Genomic DNA, 19,787 nt, shown 5'->3' with positions numbered 1-19,787 from the left:
TTTTCGTGGAGAAAAGAAATTATTATTGTTATTAAATATTTATAAAATCTCAATTATGGACACAAATATGAAAGATGATTGATGATGTAACTTATTTCACAAAATATGTATCGACTTTCTCTTTGTCATGATGCAAAAAGTTCAACTAAACCACCCATGTTTTATTATTGATGTAAGTCTTAAGAAAATAATTGAATAAAGATTACTTTAAACCTAATTAGTGTGCAAGTCATACCCTATTATCAAAGAGCTCATCACAAGATATCAAATTGTAACAAAAAATTATTTCAAGAAACTAGATTATCAACATGAAAATTTCAACCAAAGAAACATAAAAGACGTCTTTAGATACATTATCAAGATAAAAATACCAATTAATAATAAAAGATCATACAATAAATAAAAATTGGCATAAGTTGATTTGATTTAATTTCTGATTTATATATCATATATTTTAAAGAATACTTCATTAGTGTAGAGCATAGATTACTCTTACATCTAGGGAAGTATCTTTCACATCATTGGAAGGTTGCTTAGTCGCTAATGACAGACATTTTAGTGAAGAAGTCACGACTTTTCTTGTGGTATATTTTACCCAATTTCCCAAAAACAAACAAACAAACAAAAAAAATTGAAATAATTGTTCTTCATTTACCCTCAAAAAATTAGTGTAATGACTAACATCTCTTAGTGAAAAAGTCACTATTCTCGTTAGTAGTATATAATAATCCCCTTACCTCAAATAATCCGTTACTTAACCGAAAAAAAAAAAAAATTTGTTTATATATACGTGAGAATAAGAAATGGCAAGTGTCATTTGTTTTCAATTTTCTTCTTTATTAAAATTTTAATAACATGCCAAAAACTTACTATCTGATCGGACAAGAGGAAAGCCAAAGATATTTGTGTTTTTTAGTACTTGAACGTAAGCTGTTACCTGCTTCCCTTAGTTTATATTTGTAGAATTGCTAAAAATGGCGTAGATGAACATTTAAAACATCTACATTTAAGATGAGTTGTTCTATATAAGGACATGGTTGCTCCCTAAGTTCTTCAAGATAAGAAGCAAGATGAAAATGGTGGGGGGAGTTCGTACTGATTCCCTGGACTATAGAACAGAGCTTTTATCTCCGACTCCGGAGGAAGAATCAGTGATCGAACCGATTGGACTGTCTTGGAAGCTCAACTTCGATGACTTTCGGTTACCGGAGCAACAGTCATCAGCAATTGGTTTTGGAAATTTATTTTCTCTAAGTATGTTCTTTTCTCTCTCTTTAATCATATTATATTTACTTGTAAAGATGAGGAGGGAAACCCAAGTTCATATTTGCATCTTCTTCATGATCTGCAGGGAAAAGAGCAAAGATTGCAAAATACTACAAGAAGCAAGAAAACCTTGTGAAAGGTTTCAATGAAATGGAGACCATGACAGAATTGGGTTGTTTGCCTGGAAGTCTCACAGAGGTTTACAGCTCTCTTTTCTCAATTTATTCTATATATCCATCTCTCTCTCTTGTGGATCTTTCTATTTCTATCATAAACATACCAAACCCACATGAGGAAGTAACTATTTATGCCAAATATGAGGAGTATCTTTTTTACATATAACTAAAACATCCTCAGGGTGAAGAGAAGGAGCTTGCAAAGAGTGAAAAGACAGCAATATATGCATCAAACGTAGCAAACCTGGTGCTTTTCATTGCAAAAGTGTTTGCTTCGATTGAGAGCAGATCCTTAGCAGTGATTGCATCTACTTTAGACTCTCTTTTGGATCTCTTATCAGGCTTCATTCTATGGTTTACTGACTATTCCATGAGAAATCCCAATCAGTATATGTATCCAATTGGCAAGAAACGGATGCAGCCAGTGGTAAGCCTTGGATCTCATTCTATATTTATACCTATATATAAATATATTCATTTTGGATCTGTTACCCTCTGTGTTCTCTCTCCAGGGCATCGTTGTCTTTGCTTCAATAATGGCAACTCTAGGGTTCCAGATATTGCTAGAGGCTGTGCGGCAACTCGCTGAGAAGGTTTTCGATTAATTTTTTCCAATCTTATTTTGATTCAGTTTGCTAACATATCATGCATGTATCCATTGTTCTAATTAAAAAACAACTTGGGGTTCGTGCCTGTGCAGTCTCTACCCTCTTTGGACCATAACAAGGAGAAGTGGATGGTAGGGATAATGGTTTCGGTTACAATCGTTAAATTTGTGTTGATGCTATTTTGTCGAAGATTCAAGAATGAAATTGTTCGAGCCTATGCTCAAGATCATTTCTTTGATGTGATTACCAACTCAACCGGTCTAGTATCAGCTGTCCTTGCCGTCCGATACTTTTGGTGGATTGATCCCAGTGGAGCTATCTTAGTAAGTATAAATTGAAGTATATTAACATCTCAACCCAGTATTTAATTTGTAAGCCTCATATCTTCGGATCTTCTACCCATCAGGGCAAAGATCTATGCTATCTTCACACCTCTTCACTACATATTAGAGGAGATTTGCTAGTTTGATTGATTTTGTCTGTACTTTAGAGATTGATTCCACCCCTACCTGTCATAGGCCAATATGTGATCAAGATATGTGAGAAGAGAATAGGCCAAGAGGTGTGAGGGAAACATAGACCTCTACCTGTCACTCCATATCAATTGTTGTTGTAGTAACTTAATTATAATCCATATACTACTATTGCAGATAGCTTTATACACAATGGGAACATGGGCGAAGACGGTTATGGAGAATGTTTGGTCATTAATAGGGCGAACGGCACCACCAGACTTCATATCAAAGCTGACATATCTGATATGGAACCACCATGAAGAGATCAAACATATTGACACAGTCAGAGCCTACACATTTGGAACTGACTACTTTGTAGAGGTAGACATAGTTCTATCGGAGGACATGCCTTTGATTCGAGCACATAATATTGGTGAGGCACTTCAGGAGAAGCTCGAGCAACTTGCTGAGGTGGAGCGAGCTTTCGTTCATATGGATTTCGAGTTCACTCACAAACCAGAACATAAGACCAAGTTCTAGCTTAGCTACTGATGAAGATGAAGTGAAGATGCATACATGGTGCATGAGAGCCCTTGTTCTACGGGTGGGCAGCTAGTTCCATTATTTGAATATATAGAAGCAGCTTTAAGTTACAACTTCATCATTTGAGCTTATGAGAATTGGAGATCTCAAACCAAATGAGATACATCCTTTGAGCTAGGCAAAATAAATGACTTCTGACTGAACAAAGTTTGCGATTGCCATATTTATGGGGTTGTACTGCATGCTTTCCTTCTGTTGTTATCTCATATTGATTGAGATGGTTTCTTATGTTCTGAAAATAATGAGTTTTTACTTTTATTGACTTGACCCCCAAGAAATGGAAATGAGATCAAGATTTTGATCCCAACCACTCATTTCGCAAAAGTTATTTTAAACCACTTATACGAAACAAATGGTATAGATTTCACCCCAATTTCGATTTCGATTGTACTCAGCTCCCAAGTTGAACTCCCAGCAAGATGCTGCTAGTATGTACACACAAATTATTGTCACTAGAAAAGAAAAATTAATATAAAACTAGTGAATAATGTCTGCTTCTATTTCAGCTTTATCTTTACAACATAAATCCAAGCAGGTGCAGTAGAGCTAAATGGAAAGTGAGCCACACATAAAACACAAACGCAGAAAAGCAAAATAAAGGAAGGGATCATATCTCTACGGTGGTGGCCTTTTCTCCATAATTTTTTATGCAACTTTATAACAAATAGCAGAAAATTATCACATCCTTTAGACACAGCACAAGCACAAGGAACAGCTGGGACAATAATCCATCTTATCAGAACCAATCTGCTTAAGTGATTTTACACGTGGCACTATAATCAGATAGATATGCTACATAAATCATCTCTTGTGTATCATATCCTAAGATCTATAATTAAGCCACATTTTTGCATGGCCCAGCTTCCCTAATAATGTCTATGGGGGAACTTCAACTTAGAGCTAGCCTATCACCCTACTTGATCCATCCCTACTTCAGTAGCACAAATCATGCGCTGTTCACCCAGGAAATCCACCTAAGGAACAACTAATGCATGCACCAAGCCAAATCACATCAAATCAACTTGCTCTTATTGAAGAGAGAGGAGAGAGATCCCCTACAACGTATGTATGTTCTTCGCCACCTGACAGTTAAGTTGGTTAAAATGGCTGATGAGGAAAATCAAATTTCTTTTTTGAGCTCAGAATTCCTCATATAAATTACTACAGTGTCTGATCTGGGTTTCCTTAACCAATGACACGTCCATATTTGTGACTCTTTTCGCGCAATATGCAAGAAGAAAAATGCCTCAGCTAAGTCTGAGAAGATCATATGACTTGTCCACTTATCCTTGGTCACTTGTCATATCCTTAGCTAGTGGTGTTGGTTGTAGCTAAAAGCAAATCCTTGTTAGCTTTCTAGAAACCCATTAATGTCTAATTTACTTAATAGCAATTCTTTCCGAGTGAAGCTTGGGGTCTTCCTTAAAACTTTCAGTTTTGTATCCTTCACTTATCAGCAGACAAACAAATCCCAAAGTAAAGTAAAACCCTTTTTCCTCTCAACGGCCTGGTTAAGAGGTTGGTCTAGTTGTGTGGTAGTAGTGAGAGAGATTGGGATTTGGAAAAGGTGAGAAGAGGAGAAAAGGTGAAGGAGAGGGGGTCCTCCAAGATGCTAATGGCTTTTGATTGCACAAAGAAAAAGAAAAGGGTGGCAGTGGGTTATCACGCAAGCATATCCCAACCCAAAATCTCATTTAATCCACACAGTCCCTCTCTCCCTCTCTCTTAAGGGCTGGTTTTCTGGCCCTTGCTGGTGTGTGTTCCTTTTGAGGGTGCGATGTGGCCACCCTTCTTCTCTCACTCTCATATCCTCTTCTTTCCCTTCTTCCTCCCCCTGTCTCCATGGATAGATTCTTACCTCCAACTCCAAGTCCCAGTGCTAGCATCTACTCAGTAGAAGAAAATGGAACGTCTCTGGATTTCAACGTAATCGTCATCCTTGCAGCCATGTTATGTGCTCTAGTCTGTGCCCTTGGCTTGAATTCAATGCTTAAATGTGTAGTTAGAGGCACCCATCATGTAATAACCCAACCTGTGGTGTGGGTTGCCTCACGCCGCTTGAACTCAGGACTCAAGAAGAAGGACATGGTAGCCCTCCCCACTTTAACCTACGCCTCAACCTCCGGCGGCGGTGGCTCGCCTAGTTCCAGTACTTGCAATTGCAATTGTGCCATTTGCCTTGTAGACTTCTCGGACGGTGACCGGATTCGAGTACTACCCAAGTGCAACCACAGGTTCCATGTCGCTTGCATCGATACTTGGCTTCTTTCTCACTCTTCTTGCCCTACTTGCAGGCATCAACTTAAGCATAACGATTCCGACAACCCGGTTGAGATAGTGACAACTACATGAACTTGTATTGAATTAACCTGCTTTATGCAGATGATTTTGTATTTTTGAGCCTTCTCCAATGATGTTTTTGTGGCTTACTTCTCTAGTAACCGTCGCTTTATTAATTCTCTTCAACTAGCTTCATATCTTTTTCTTTTGATCTCTTCATTTTGAATTGAGCTCTACAAGAGCATCATTCTTGTACGAAAGCTGTAATATTCAGTGATTATGGAAGAGTATAGCATATGCAGTTCATCACTAAGTAATTATGTACGTAATAATTCTCATTAATGAAGATTGAGAAATGGAAGAGAATGTCTTGTATTGGGACACATAAGAACCCTAATCAATTAGGACTCACTGATTACCCAAAAAAAAATATTTAGGACTCACTGTAATATGTGGAGGGGATGAAGTGAAGCATGGGAACCACACACTTAGCTGATTCTCCTCCTCTGTAGATTCATGAAATTGACCTCCAACATCGAACAAGTTGAATTCGGAGAAGCCTGGCCACGATAATGATTTATCTTGAGTCGTGATTTATCTCTAAACCTCATCCTTAGTGGATTAATGGGTGGGACATCATACACCATTTAAGCGAGTTCAACAGTCCTCTCCACCCATCTCGTCAATTTATAAAGGAATCCCAAGCATTAGAAGTCTCTGTTAATGAGACACTAGACATGATTACCATACTCCACTGATTGGTTCTCAATAGTGCATCTGATTACCTAATGCCATCCCAACGCTTAATTGCTTATGTTGATTCTGAATTCAAATCCATGGAGTTAAAATTCATATGTAGATAGTTCATTGAAGTTCACTATTTGAATATCTTCATCATACGAATTGATTCATTATGAAAAATGTCATGATTATATGAGTCGAGGGTTCCTTTACTCAGAGTAAATTTGGAGGAATTCATAGATTTAACAAAAAAAAAAAAATTTAACTTCAAACTGTGAAATCTGAAATAATTTTAACTTTTAGGTGAAATTCATAACTCCACATGATTTTTAATTCTGATGCAAAGTGTGTTAACAAAAATAAACAAACGGTTAATAAAAATCGGATTCATGATGAAAATCCATTGAAATGGAACCAAACACACTATTAGAGATTCTAGAGTTCGGATTCTAAGAGTCTTCCTTGAGTAAAAGTTGCCTAATTTTCCAGATTACGCTTCTAAAGTCCCAATGTTTGAGGTGACTATGGCCCCAAAGATTGTATTTGGCTCATCTTCTTGAAGAAGATCTCCCGTCAATGAGAGATAAGTGTTTCTTTGACCTTTCTCCATCATATAATAGAGGTGGGGACACGGCTATCTTTGATTTATTTTGTCAATATTTTGGTGAAGAAGTATAAAAGAGCACATATCTTTCTTTGATGGGAAAGTGATTCAGACTCCCAAAAATCCTGCTAATGGCCAGAAACTTGTCAAACTTGTCGAATCTCCTTGAGGCCAAGGGCGAAGCTTCACCTTATATTTAAATTATATGCAATCCGTGATTATCAAGTTCCTGATTCGATTTGCACTCTTAAGAATGCTAAAAGACTAGTGGCAAAATGTCAGCAAGCTAGGAGTTCCTCTCGAGCAGTGAAGATTTGGTTTTTTATTTCCATCTCCCTCACTTTGATCATGGTGGCAAAGTGGCTACTTGGGTTGAGGAGTAGTGGTGTTCACTAATGCATCGTGGGATGCTGCCAAGTGGCCTAGAGGAAGGGCGATAGTGGTTAGGAATCTCGATGGTTCCTTTCTGGCTGCTAAGTGCAAATGGGCGAGGTCTCTTTCGGCAACAATTTGTGAAGTTGAGGCTCTCCAAGATGGTATTCTTCTGCCTACGACATTGTATTGTAGTATTTAAGAATTTTCTCCAATTGCTTATAAGTGGTGCAAAGCTTCAATAACCTTCCCATTTCACTCGATCATCTAGCTCTTGAAATTATTAAGGTGGCAGCCCCTATGCTATATTTATTTGCTGGTTTGTTCTTTCTGATATATTAATCTTCGCTTGGAGAATGAAGAGGCGAATTTTATCTCTTGTGGTGCTTGTTCTTAAGATTTTTTAGGGTTTGGTGGTTAGCCCCCCACCCTTTATTTTAAATCCAAGTTTGGCTCTCGATGTGTCCTAGATGCCTTTTATGGAATAAAATTTTCAGTTGTTTTCTTTTTTTCAAAAAAAAATTATATATGTAATAAGTAATAATTACTACCTTGAAGAGTTTTTTTTTTTTTTTGGCCAAAACAAAAAACCTTGAAGAGCGGTCAAAATGTCCTTAAACTGGCCCGGCAAGCTTTAGTTAAAAAATTAATAATAATAATAATAATAATAATAATAATAATAAATTAATATTAATGTATTTGAATCCTTGAAACTGTGGACCCAAAAAATCCTTCTTGTTTTTGGACCATTAGATGGTATGTTTTAACTGACTACGTATTCAGGTAGTGGATTCTAATCTGACGATTCCTGTGCGGGTACAAGATTACTAACCGCTAATCAGCTTCTTCACCTCATTGAACCCCCCGCCCCCAGGTGGGAAAAAAATTTGGAATATCAAATCATTTTTTGACCTTTACTGGTTCCGGGTAGAACAAAAATCAAATCAGTGCAATGTACCCTAGTGGAGGGAGAGCTGGAGGTCAATTTTTTATGAGCTATCGACAGAGAGAACTCGAACGTTACAGTTCGTTTTCTCTCTGGTTTTGAAGTATTGACTGAGTTCGGTCCCTCCTCTCTTGAAAAACTCAATCGGTTTTGGCTGTTAATTCGCTCTTCAGCAGCAGAAGAGGCGAAAAAAATTCTTCTCTTTCGGAAGGTAAATCACCTCGCCTGAGTCTTTCTTCATGATTTAATTTGTTTCCGTTTGGAATTCTTCCGGTTGTTGTCCTTTTTTTGGTTGTAGGTTAATCGTGTAAATAACTTCTAGTTGCATGATCAAATTTACGCCAATCGAATAGCTTTATTAGTTTTTCTTTTTCAGAAAATAAAAATCCCGAGTCGTAATCTGACGACTTATTCTGTTTCCCTATTACACTGGATTCATTTTTATTGTAAGCATTGAATTGTTTGTTATGAGGGCTAGAAAGATGTCAAGGATACGCTTACTGCTTGTTCTGTGACTGAATTTGGACATTTGAGTGTATCGAATTTGTGGTTTCAATGGGGTGTTATTGACTGTAAGAAATCAATCGAGGATCAATATGCACCATAGAACATCTTAAATAGTTTGTTTAACTTATTAGTTTATTAGTCAGTTCATCGGTGTCAAGAGCAGGCATCAGTGCAGCACCAATGAACGGCAGCCATCAATGCAACAGTAAGCTTGTCACTGTGACCTACTGGTTTTAGGTTTGAACCAGGAAAGTGCCTCTTCACAAAGCTGGGAAATAGTTTGTTTAAGTTATTAGTTAATTGTTGGTTTGGTGGTTTTGGGATTGACCTGAGAATATAGGACATTTGCATACAATGATATATTAATGCCATTATACATATCAATGTAGAATCACTCACTTTACCTTTGTTGAATTTGTAGGTTCTACACGATGGTGTTACACAATGCAGGTACTTGTGCGATGTCTCTCTCAAGTTACTACATATTGGTGGTACTACTAATGTCGTTCAATTGATTTTTGGTTGGGCCTCTGGTAGTCGGGCCACTCATAATATGAGACAAATATTCTCGAGTTTTGAAAATTGGTAGTGAAAGAAAGTTTTTACCTCAAAAGCATGTTCTTTGAATGACATTATCTGGAGTCTCATGTTGTATCTGTTGATATCTCCCAGTTATGGTAAATTAAATAGAAAGGGAGAACTTTGTTGTAGATTTGCCCTTCCCTACCCCCCCCCCTTCTCTTTTTTAATATGGTATCACACTGTGAGTATGGTTATTAAATTTTTACTTTCTATTTATGTTCAACTGTGGCCGCTTAGTTGTCCGACTAAATGATAAAACTTTCTCTTTACCTTTACTGCCAATTTGATCCCCAAAGTTTCACTCTTTCTTCTAGGTCTGCTCAAGAGAGTAAACAAGCTCGAGCTAAAGGGGTCACAATGTATCCAATTAACTCCGGCATGTTTGTCTGCACTTAATGATCTTCTTTATGATGTTTATTATGTCCAATCTCCCAGACCAAGCGACTATGATAACAGGAAAGAATTGGTTCGTATTTTTAATGTGATGGCATCGCATACATTTGGTAAAGTAGCACAGTTACTTTTCTTGCGAAACCCAGTTTACTGTTCCTGCATTATAGTCTTGAGTAAAGTATTATGCTCTTGTATGGTAGCTGGATCTTTTATTTGTCAATTAAATACTAGCTCAAAGTAGACATGTGGAATCATACTATTAAGAACTTGAATCCTATGATTATAATACAATTATAGATGAAAGTATTAATTTGTACTGGATTTGTCTCAGATATTAATTTAAAATTTATTCTTAAAGGAGAAATTTATTGTCACAAGAGCCTGTTATTTTCCCTAAGGCTGCGTTTGTTTGCAAAGGTGGGGTGGGAAAAAAAAATATGTAGGCCCCATGTATAGTGGGGTGAGGGAAAAGGAAAGGAAAGGAAAGGGTTTTGTGGAAAAGTGATAGTGGTGGGTCCCACTTTTTACTTTTTCAAACTTTTCCACAAAATCCCACCAAATTTGTGGGGTTTTAAAATGGCTTGGGGTGGGAAAGTTGGGCTGCCACATCACCAGACAAGTTTCCTTGATTCAAGGAAGCTTGTCTCTCACTTCCCCACCCCAAGCAACCAAACAATCTACAATTTTGGGATTTAAGGGAAAAGTAAGAAATCTACACTTTTTTCAAGAATTTTCCCACCCCACTTTTATTCCAGCAAACAAAAGCAGCCTAATGTCACAAGACATGATCTACCATGCGGATGGATGATGTGTCCACTCAGGGCATTGGAAATATTCTAGAGAGGACATGGTCTAGATCACTGACATGTCAAATTTCAGAATCTGATTCAACCAAATATACACCTAGTGTTGGTAAGCGTCTCTTTATGGATCTCCATCACTATCCTCACAATGCCATACACTCTCCCAACTCTAAGTGAAAGTAGGTGGTTTAGATTAAAGAAATCATTGAAATCAATGAATTTGTCTTCACATTCCATTTTTACACATATAAACTATATTTGAATGGTGGAATTGATAGATCTTAAAGTAATTTGAGTCATAATGATTCATATAAGCCAGCTAAACAGCTTTGGCAGTTTTCTTGTCAGCTGTGCAGCTCCAATTAAACAACTAAACTGACTCTGCGGTTGTCAAAAAAGAAGTGCAATTTTGAGAAATTGTAATTACCATCCATAACAGAGAGTGTTGATGGGGTTTAATAGTTCTCATTCAGGTTCCCCTCTCCCCTCCCCTCCCCTGCTTACATGTTTAATAAATTGGAATTCATGCAATGATCAACTTCATTCCAAAACCTAAAGAAGTTATGGGGAAAAAGAAGACCTTGTTATGATGCCATTGTTTTCTTTCTTGGGAGTCGACATTATTTGTGTTGGTTTCAATGTTTTCCTTTTGTTCTCTTCTACAAAGTTAGAATTATTGCAGGCTATCAATATATCATAATGGAATAACTGGGTAACTACTATTTGGAGTGCTGTTAATCTAAAAAGCATGATGGTGCTGAGGCAAAGAATTTTTGCTAATTGCAATTAACTGCCTCCAATGGTTCAACATCAAGAAAGAAGTGGGTTAGGGAAATCTTCGGTGGTCTAACATTAAAAAAAAACTTAAAGACAAGATTGACATCTGAATCTAAACTCATAGAGAGGTTTTTTGTTTCAAGGAATCTATAAAACACAATGCTGCCCGGTGCTGTCCTGTAGCTGACATTGTCCGGACACAGGGATTAAGCCAGGGAAAGAAGACAAAATCTTCTAATCATTTTGAAAGATAAAAAGAAAGCATACCTTGTTATATTTCTAGTTTCCCAGCTTGATGTCTTTGCGACTTTGATGCAGATACATCTGAAATGGCTTATTTTAGTGGAATGAAACTGTGGGTTGGATAGTTTACATGTTTGGCCTGTGGACCAATGGGTTTTCTTTGTAACAAGTCACTTTGACGGAGATAAAAATGGGTTTAGAGTCCCGTTTTGATTTAGTTCATTATTTTATTTTTCCTTGCTGACAGCATTTGAGAAAGGGAATTCAGACTTTCTTTGCATACCTTTGAGGAGGACCCATTGTCTCCTTTCCTTTTCTTATTTATGGTGGCTGAAACCTGAGTAAGGTGTTTGTACTGTCTAGACATGGGCAAGGATTGAGGCTTATGTTACAAGAGTTTAAATGCATTCTAATTCAACCTTAGTACTATCTAGGCATAGGCAAGGATTGAGGTTTATTGTACAAGAGTTTAAATGCATTCTAATTCTTGGTGTGTCAACTGTTGTTTCACCTTAGTCTACAATCTACATTCATTTAGCTATTCTCATGCTTCTTTGATCATCTTTTTGACATACAATTAAGAGTCTGTATTTATCAATTCAAAACCATACTGTGTTTTGTTTATACATCCTAGATGAAGTGATTTGAACTTGCTTCAATGGCTGTTCCTGTTCTCCTGGGTATTTCTGCTTCTGTTGTGTGTAGATCTCTTACTGTGATACCACTCGTGTTTTCTTTTCAGGTAAACATAGTGAAGCCCTTGTTGTGCAACCTTTTGGGTCTTTCTTGATGGATATGTTCAGTGCCGAAAGTGATCTGGATTTATCTATTAATTTCAGCAATGATACGGTTGAATTTTCCCGACAGAAGAAGATTGAATCCCTTCAAAAGTTTGCCAGACTCTTGTATTCTCTTCAATGTAATTTCCTGATGTTAGCGTGTCACTATTTCTCATTGTAAATATTGCATACTTTTTATATTGGTACTGCCATCTTGATACCGAAATAAAACCATTAGCGAGAAATTGTCTTCCTAACCTTAAAAGTATTTGGGTTTAGATTTTCACAGTTATAGTTCAAAAACTCATATTTCAGTGTCATTTTGGTCTGACAATATTGGCCAAAATTTGACCAAAACAATGCACTTTTCTGCATTTAAGTTGACCATTTCAACAAGGGGGGAGGGGGGAGGGGGAGGGATATTGATGTCAAAACAACTCAAATGACTAAAAATGAGTGAAGTTTCAGGGAAACACTGCATTTCCTTCCCTACAATTTAGGCATACTGAAACGAGTGCAATTTTGACCTAATCAATGCCTATTCTGGGATTTGCACCTACTTTTGGATCCCCCCCCCCCCGGGGATTTCTTCTCAGCCTAGTTAAAATTAGGGAAAGTTGACAAGTTCTCCAACTAGTTAAGAATCTACTCAATATATCCTTGTTACACTAATCTGTTTGGGCAGGCAAATCTATTAATGTCTTTTCAACAGTTGACTCGCAAGCACTCAGTTTCAACCCCATAAATCCTGGTAATCTCCCACCCTTACCTGCCCTTTCACCTCCAATTTGGCTCACATCACTGCTTCCTATTTATACACCCTCTGATCGTAGTTATACATGTCGAAGTTATCTCAATTTGCCTTCCCTCATCCATTCATCCACTGTTAATATTCTTCTGTTTTCTCAAGTTTATTCATTTTCTCCCCTTCCTTTGGGAAATAACAATTTACTGAATATATCAATGTAAAGATACTGTTTTCAAGGAAAAAAAAATGTAAAGACACTAGTAAAGTTACAAAGACAACAACAAAGCTGACACTCCAGCATCTCTAACTGCACAAACTATTGCAGATCCGAAAATGCATGCATTCATGCTATATCTAGCAACAAATAACAAAATCAAAACATATTGATCGAACAGCCCCTTCTCCGTTCACAGGTTTTCATTCAACCAGGTGAGACAAAATCTCATAGTTTTCATCCTTTATTGATCTGGATTCCAATTACCTTTTCCTAACCCTCCTTGCAGGAGAATCCAATCATGTTAATTCTTCCTAAAAGAACCAAGGTATATCATCATCATCATCATCATCATCATTATTATTATTATCGTTATTTCTAATCAACCAAGGTAGATTGCAAGAAACATAAAAACTGGAGCTGTATTAATTTATTAGGATGATAATTAGAATATATGTACCCCAGAATTATAAACAAATCATTATCTTACCACACAAAATCATCTTCCCTAAGCTTTTGCTTCAGGGAGATTCAGTAATTTTAAGTTAATTTTCCAAGATTATATTTACATCATCATTATGATGGGGTTCTTCAGAACAGTTAATGTTGCATTATTTAGAATCAGGGACAACAGCCAGAAGCCAAACCACTGTACTACCATTCTAGGATAGATGTAACATTAATGCTTTAATATGTTCACTCTTCCAACTTTTCCTGGACATCTTCAAAGTTTTCTTCTGTGTCACCTATACAAGTTCTGCAAAGTGCTGGTACAGGTTCTTTAAGGATATGGTTTCACTTGTTTGAGATTTTAGAGCTTCAACTTTGAAACCTAAATTCCCTGACTCTGAACATTGCAGTTCTCAAGGGATTTGTTTTCAATGGACCTTATTCCAATAGAGTGCATTTCTTTTGGCAGTATAGCCTTTGATATCATCAATTATTTGCTCCCATGTTTCAGCAAAAGGTCATGTTACTGCTGTCCAGCGCATCTTCAGAGCTAGAGTGCCTATTCTGAAAGTTGTGGATTGTGGAACTGGAATTGAGTGTGATATCTCAGTTGAAAACAAAGATGGCATTTCCAAGTCACAGATTATTCACATTATTGCTGCAATTGATGAAAGATTTCAGAAACTATGTCGTCTGGTAATTGTTTTCTTCATAGAACTTCTTATCCAGTTCCTTTCTTCATAATAATATGGAATTTCTAAAAATGTCCTCGTTTCAGTAGCAATTGAAATTTTTTCCTCAGCAGGTACTGGGAGACATCTGAGTAATCATTAAATGTTCTTCTTTTAAACTTGTTTGTGGTTATGTTTATTCCATTAGATTCTTTGCATTATGGACATGACTTAACATCATTTTACTCTTTTTATAGATGAAAACATGGGCTAAAGCACATGACATTAACAGCTCTAAAGATCACACTATGAACTCCATATCTATAATATCATTGGTTGCATTTCATTTGCAGGTTCGTTTATTTAATATCAGTTCCCTTAATGTCAATTTTCTATTCTTTTTATTTATTTACTTTTGCTTTATAGATGAGTTGAGAATTTTTTTTAAGAGGAAAAGCCAGACTGCAATGTGATAACAAAGGGAACAATGTAGTGTACAAAAACAGCAACAAGAATAGAGGCCTAAGGCTACAAAACAGAAGGAAACTACATCAAAGGATAAACTCATGTGCAAAGACTTTTTACCCACTCCTTCTGCAGCCATCCATTTGCAATTGAGTTTGCTATAAGCGAACTTACCTAAATATGTGAGATGATATTGACTATATGTATTAATATCCATCTTTGGAGATTCTGTTCCTCCCAAATATATGAAATGATTGCCCTGAACACTTGTTTACTGGTTGGATCATATATAGAGTCGCTTGAAACACTCCTAGACAGCAGAGTCAATCCTGGTCAAAGGGTTCCACTCTCCTACAGCAGGTCCAGATGAAAAGTGAGGCTCTCTTTCAGATGGGATTAAGATTATTTTGGGCACAGTCCTATTTTGAGTCGCTTCCAAGCCATCTGGGGAGTTGATATATGCTCCAATTATATTAGTGGATCACCATGATCAGTTTCCAATTGGAAGGATGTGGTTATCTAGTGAGCATCAGAAATATGATGGTTGATGTGAGATGAGCTGGGGTTGTTGGCCTATCAAAGCTGATGATCTTGGATGTTGGACGAGTAGTATGGACTTTCTCTCTCTAATGCAGTTTCAGACTGGTTTCATTGGTTTTGGTTCAACTTTGAAAGGACTGATCCAATGGGGTTTGGCCCCACAAGAGTTGGACTTAAATTCAGTATTTTATTTTGGTCTTTTATTTGTTCTATGATTCTTACGTAAGAGTGGGTTAGACTTTGGTTAGGATTCTGTTTTGGATTTCCGCTGTTACCTAAAGAAGTAGGAAAAAGTGTCCCACCGGTAGCCAGGTGCTAGTAAGTCCCAACATCCATGAATGTGAGGATTTGTCCATAGAGTATTAGTAATCGTTAATTATGATTTATAATGATAGAGTATATAATTGACCAGGTCTTTGATTTCTATGATTGTGAATGCAAATTGATTTAACAAACCTTTATTTCTGGGTTACCTGTAGCTTTTACTTCAGTAGTATTATTTTGTAGTAGGAGATAAACTCATCTTCTGCCTAATGTTCCATTTTTGTTCATGCAGACTCGCAACCCTCCTATTTTACCGGCATTTTGTGACCTATTTAAAGGTTAGTAACCTTAAAAAAATGTATAGAATAAATGGAGAAATTGTTTCCATATTTATCTATGTGCATGCTAATTCCTGTAACAATTCTAGATTGAAATGTCTAGGCAATGTTAACAAAGGTGACTAAATTCCTTGTGCCAACATTACCAAGCCGAAACCTGATGATCTTTATCTCCACATGATATAAATCATTATCATTACTAATCCGTAGCCTATGATTCCATACCCAAACTTTAACCTTCTTATCTTCTGCATTTGGGCTTTTAGAAGCATACATCTTTTGTATATTTATGCCTATAAGATCACAAATTCCTGAGAAATATGGTCTGGCATATTAGATATGGCCCTCTCCTTGGGCTTCTGGGCCTCAGCTAGGCATCACCCAAATGTAAAGCACTTAGGACAGCTAGCCTTGGTGCCATAAAACGGGAAATGACAATCCATCCCCCTGATCCTTCAAGTTTTGTTTGCCTGTTCTGCTTGGTTTTCTTTGTTTTTCTTATGCTATGATCCCTTTTGTTCTTTATGTGGGAGCACAAAGTGATTTCTAAAGAAGTAAGGAAATAGGACCCGCAAAAATAACCTTGGCATTTTACCTGTCAAAATATTGGCTTGCTAAGCTATACACTTGCTAAAGCTTGAGTGGTTGGCTTGAAGGTGATGTTTTTAAGGCTTTGAACTCTTCTATTAAGCCCACTCCCAAAGCCTCATTCACAAGCTTGATAACTTCCTGTGGCCTCTAGCTTTTGGAGCCCCACATATAGCGTTCGTTAACTCCCTAACAGCCTTGGTGTTTCTATTTGATAAAAGTACGCATCTTTATAGGATTATAGGTTTCTTTTTTTCTTTTTCTTTTTTCTTTTTTTGGATGAGACAAAAGAAAAGTACATAGTTTAAGTAGAGAGTACCAACTGATGGTCCCATACAAAATGAGGATTAAAGGTTTCTTTTTCCCCAAACAGCATATATTTATATTTAATTTCCTCATAAATTGAGTATCAAATATTTGTTTTCGACATTATGACCATGAGGAAAAGAACCGTGTTGGGGGCATCCTTAGCTTGTCACATGGAGTGATCAGTAAATCCGACTGTTGGATTGGACATGTGTAAAAGTTCAAATATTCAATCAAATACCCTTGTTAAAGTGAAGCTACTGTGGGGATATGTCTCTTAAGCAGCTTAGTTTATGATCTTTTCTATTCCTATCGAATGAGACTGGAGCCCTTCTTTGCTATTGATTATTGCTGATATTGTTATTGGTCTATCAATAACTGAATCGGTGCCCCTGCTAATTTATTGCTTGTGAGTTAATTTGGATTGACTTGCTTGCTGCCAAAATCCAAGACAGATATCAAATTTTCTTCTATTTCCTTTCTCCTCTGTTGAAGGTGACTGGCTGTATCAAGGAAATACTGGTTACCTCTGGCTACTGTTACCGCTATGAAGGAGTTATTGGTTAACACTGGATGCTGGTTTTCCCTGGAATCTCATGGTGCCAATTTGCTGCAATTTATTTCCCTAGTTTGTGCCAGGACGATTCCTTTCTCGACTGCTTTTGTGCCCTATGTCTTGACATACATCCCCATGCATGTCCAGCATGCTCACTGGTACTCGGCGAAGTAGTTGATACCTCCTGATTTTTTATTTAACTCTTTTTGGACTGATATTTGGCATGTGAACAGGGGACCATGGGGTCAAATTGTCAATAAAATTTCAGCCCCATCTGACCTGCCATGTGGCAGATCTAGGTGGCTATGGAGGAAATTCTTCTATTGACACCCATGTAGGAAAACCATGTCCATAAAAGTTACACATTTTAAGGAGGAAATTGTTTTTTGGATGAATACGAAGGAAATTATTAATGAGTAAATATTGCTGCTAACAGAGGAACCTTATCTCTAACTTTTCCACTTTTTGTCCTTTTCTGGCTTTGATGTTGACAGAAAAAAATCAACTATATGAATTATTATGATCTTAAGACCTAGTTGGTATTGGCATTTTCAGATGGCACTGATCCTACATGTGTGATGAAATTGGTCCATGGTTTTCTGGGATATGGTAAAAGAAATAAAGAATCATTAGCTGAACTCTTTCATACTCTGTTGACTAAGGTAATGTTTCTTACTTCTCATCAGATGATACCAGGACAAAAAAAAACTTAAAACAGAAATGCTAAAGCAACATTTACTTACAAAATGGAACCATCATCAGATGGTACATACTTAAGTTTTCCTTCCACTGGAGGAGCTAAAAACACTTCTGAACTTCTCATGGTAGCTTTTTACTGCAGCTGGTATTGGTTGAGACATTATGGCCTGAAGGTCTTTGTGCAAGTACATATGAAGGATGTTGGATATCTAAAACCTGGGATTCTAAAGCTGGCTATATAAATGTAACTTTACTGGACTACTGCACAAACTTCTACCAACCCAAGTCAATTGGAATATCTGACAATTTATCCTATTTGCTTGTTATTTCTTCCAGATTGAGGATTTCACTGATAGGTCCCAGAATGTTGCAAGGTCAGTTGCAGTGGAAGGGTTCCAGAAAATCTACAAGTGCATCCATGCATCTCTTCATTACCTGACAGCCTTTGTGGAAGGTAGGATTGAAGCTCCCAAGTTGGAAGGACTTTTTTTCAGGTCTGAACCTCATTCTACTAAAAAAAATGATGCTGTGGTGAACCTTGAGAGAAGCTTTCCCCTCGCTGATCCTGTAATGGTGCCACCACACTTCAACCCCATCCCAGAGGAAATGGATGCTGCTGTGTATTTTAAGAGAAAGTTTCTCTTCTCTGATCCTGAAATGCTGCCACCGCCCTCCAAAAGGATGCGGTTTGAAGGTGTTTCAGCAGGAGAATTTGAAACACATGGTTGGATTCCATGGGATATTCATGATCAACATCCTCCAATTGTACCTCTAGAATCTCATTACAGATCAGAGCAAGCCCCTTCCAGTCCTGTGTGGTCAGGTGGCGCTTTGCACATCTCTTCTGTTCCGCCACTACATGATGGAGGATTCCAGCAAAGACCCTGGTCTGAGGGATTTCAAAATATGAATCCCATGTTTCATGGTGAACTGCCACATGTAACACATGAACGTCCCTGGCAATACAACTACCGAAGATAAGCTGCCATTCTCTTTATGTGCTTGGCTACCTTCCTTGAGTTCTAATTCTGATGCCAAATGGTCATTGATTTCTTCCCCACCGGTTAGGTGTAACTTTTGCTTATGGGTATCATCTTCACAAAGATCGCCTGAAGTGACAGAAATGCACCGTTGTTTGCTTGGAAGAACATAAACATGTTATCTAAGGATAGGTACAGTCAATGATAGAAACCTCTAGGCTAACCCTTTACAAAGATATGTTGATCACTGAAATGACTGACTGGATAAATTGTGGTCTAACTGCTGTCAGATGTGCAAATTTTCCAATTATACCTGTTTTGTTTATCTAGCTGCACACTGGTGCATACTTTTTTGTGTTATTATAGATGATCATGAAGCAAATTGGTTATAGTAAGCTTCATTTTCATAATTATGTTGTTTTTTTCTATTTCCATTTTCTCATGTATTCCAAGTTGTATGGTGCACCATCTGTGATTCGTAAATTGGGCTATGTTACATGGATTATCTTGATTGGTCTGTGTCTTTGTTCTAATAATCAGAATAATCTTAGTATCTTCTGGCCCTATCAATGTACTGTGTTCAGTTTTTATTTGGCTTTCTTTGAGCCAGTACTTTCCAACAGAGGCTTTACTTAGCACTGTCGGTGCTACCTAGATAATCCACCAGAGGAGGTATTTTGGGTTAATTGAATGCAGAAATAATTCGGGGTATTTTTGACGAAGGTGATCAAGGATTGTAACGAGAGAGTAAGCTTTCCTGAGCAGCCAAATTTTGTGAACAAATAGATTCCAGTGTATGTTAAACTCAGTAACATAAACAGCCATTCCACCAA

The 19,787-nt window shown here is 37.2% G+C and overlaps 2 protein-coding genes and 1 pseudogene across 3 annotated transcripts; all 3 read left to right on the top strand.

The window, feature by feature from the left end:
• The first annotated feature begins 965 nt into the window (after positions 1-965).
• On the top strand, positions 966-3,562 carry LOC149026338 (metal tolerance protein 10-like). Its single transcript, XM_089146633.1, has 6 exons — positions 966-1,254; positions 1,352-1,464; positions 1,624-1,869; positions 1,955-2,035; positions 2,143-2,373; positions 2,701-3,562. Exons 1-6 carry the CDS (start codon positions 1,071-1,073, stop codon positions 3,043-3,045), a joined length of 1,200 nt encoding a protein of 399 aa, XP_089002759.1. The 5' UTR covers positions 966-1,070; the 3' UTR covers positions 3,046-3,562.
• Positions 3,563-4,632: 1,070 nt separating this feature from the next.
• LOC149026337 (RING-H2 finger protein ATL80 pseudogene) lies at positions 4,633-5,577 on the top strand (annotated as a pseudogene).
• Positions 5,578-8,023: 2,446 nt separating this feature from the next.
• On the top strand, positions 8,024-19,631 carry LOC149026336 (protein HESO1-like). Of its 2 annotated transcripts, XM_089146629.1 has the most exons (10): positions 8,024-8,262; positions 8,980-9,008; positions 9,455-9,643; positions 12,099-12,275; positions 14,059-14,243; positions 14,476-14,571; positions 15,780-15,825; positions 17,831-17,937; positions 18,117-18,218; positions 18,311-19,631. In XM_089146629.1, exons 2-10 carry the CDS (start codon positions 8,990-8,992, stop codon positions 18,953-18,955), a joined length of 1,566 nt encoding a protein of 521 aa, XP_089002755.1. In that variant the 5' UTR covers positions 8,024-8,262; positions 8,980-8,989; the 3' UTR covers positions 18,956-19,631. The 2 variants fall into 2 exon arrangements, with proteins under 2 accessions (XP_089002755.1, XP_089002756.1); XM_089146630.1 differs by lacking the exons at positions 8,024-8,262; positions 8,980-9,008 and having other exon boundaries at positions 9,521-9,606.
• The last annotated feature ends 156 nt before the right edge of the window (positions 19,632-19,787 follow it).

Source organism: Hakea prostrata, chromosome 2 (genome assembly GCF_041222555.1).
Source record: "Hakea prostrata isolate BN-2017 chromosome 2, UWA_Hpros_2, whole genome shotgun sequence".
Taxonomy (NCBI): Eukaryota; Viridiplantae; Streptophyta; class Magnoliopsida; order Proteales; family Proteaceae; genus Hakea; species Hakea prostrata.
This window is presented reverse-complemented; position numbering and strand designations above follow the sequence as displayed.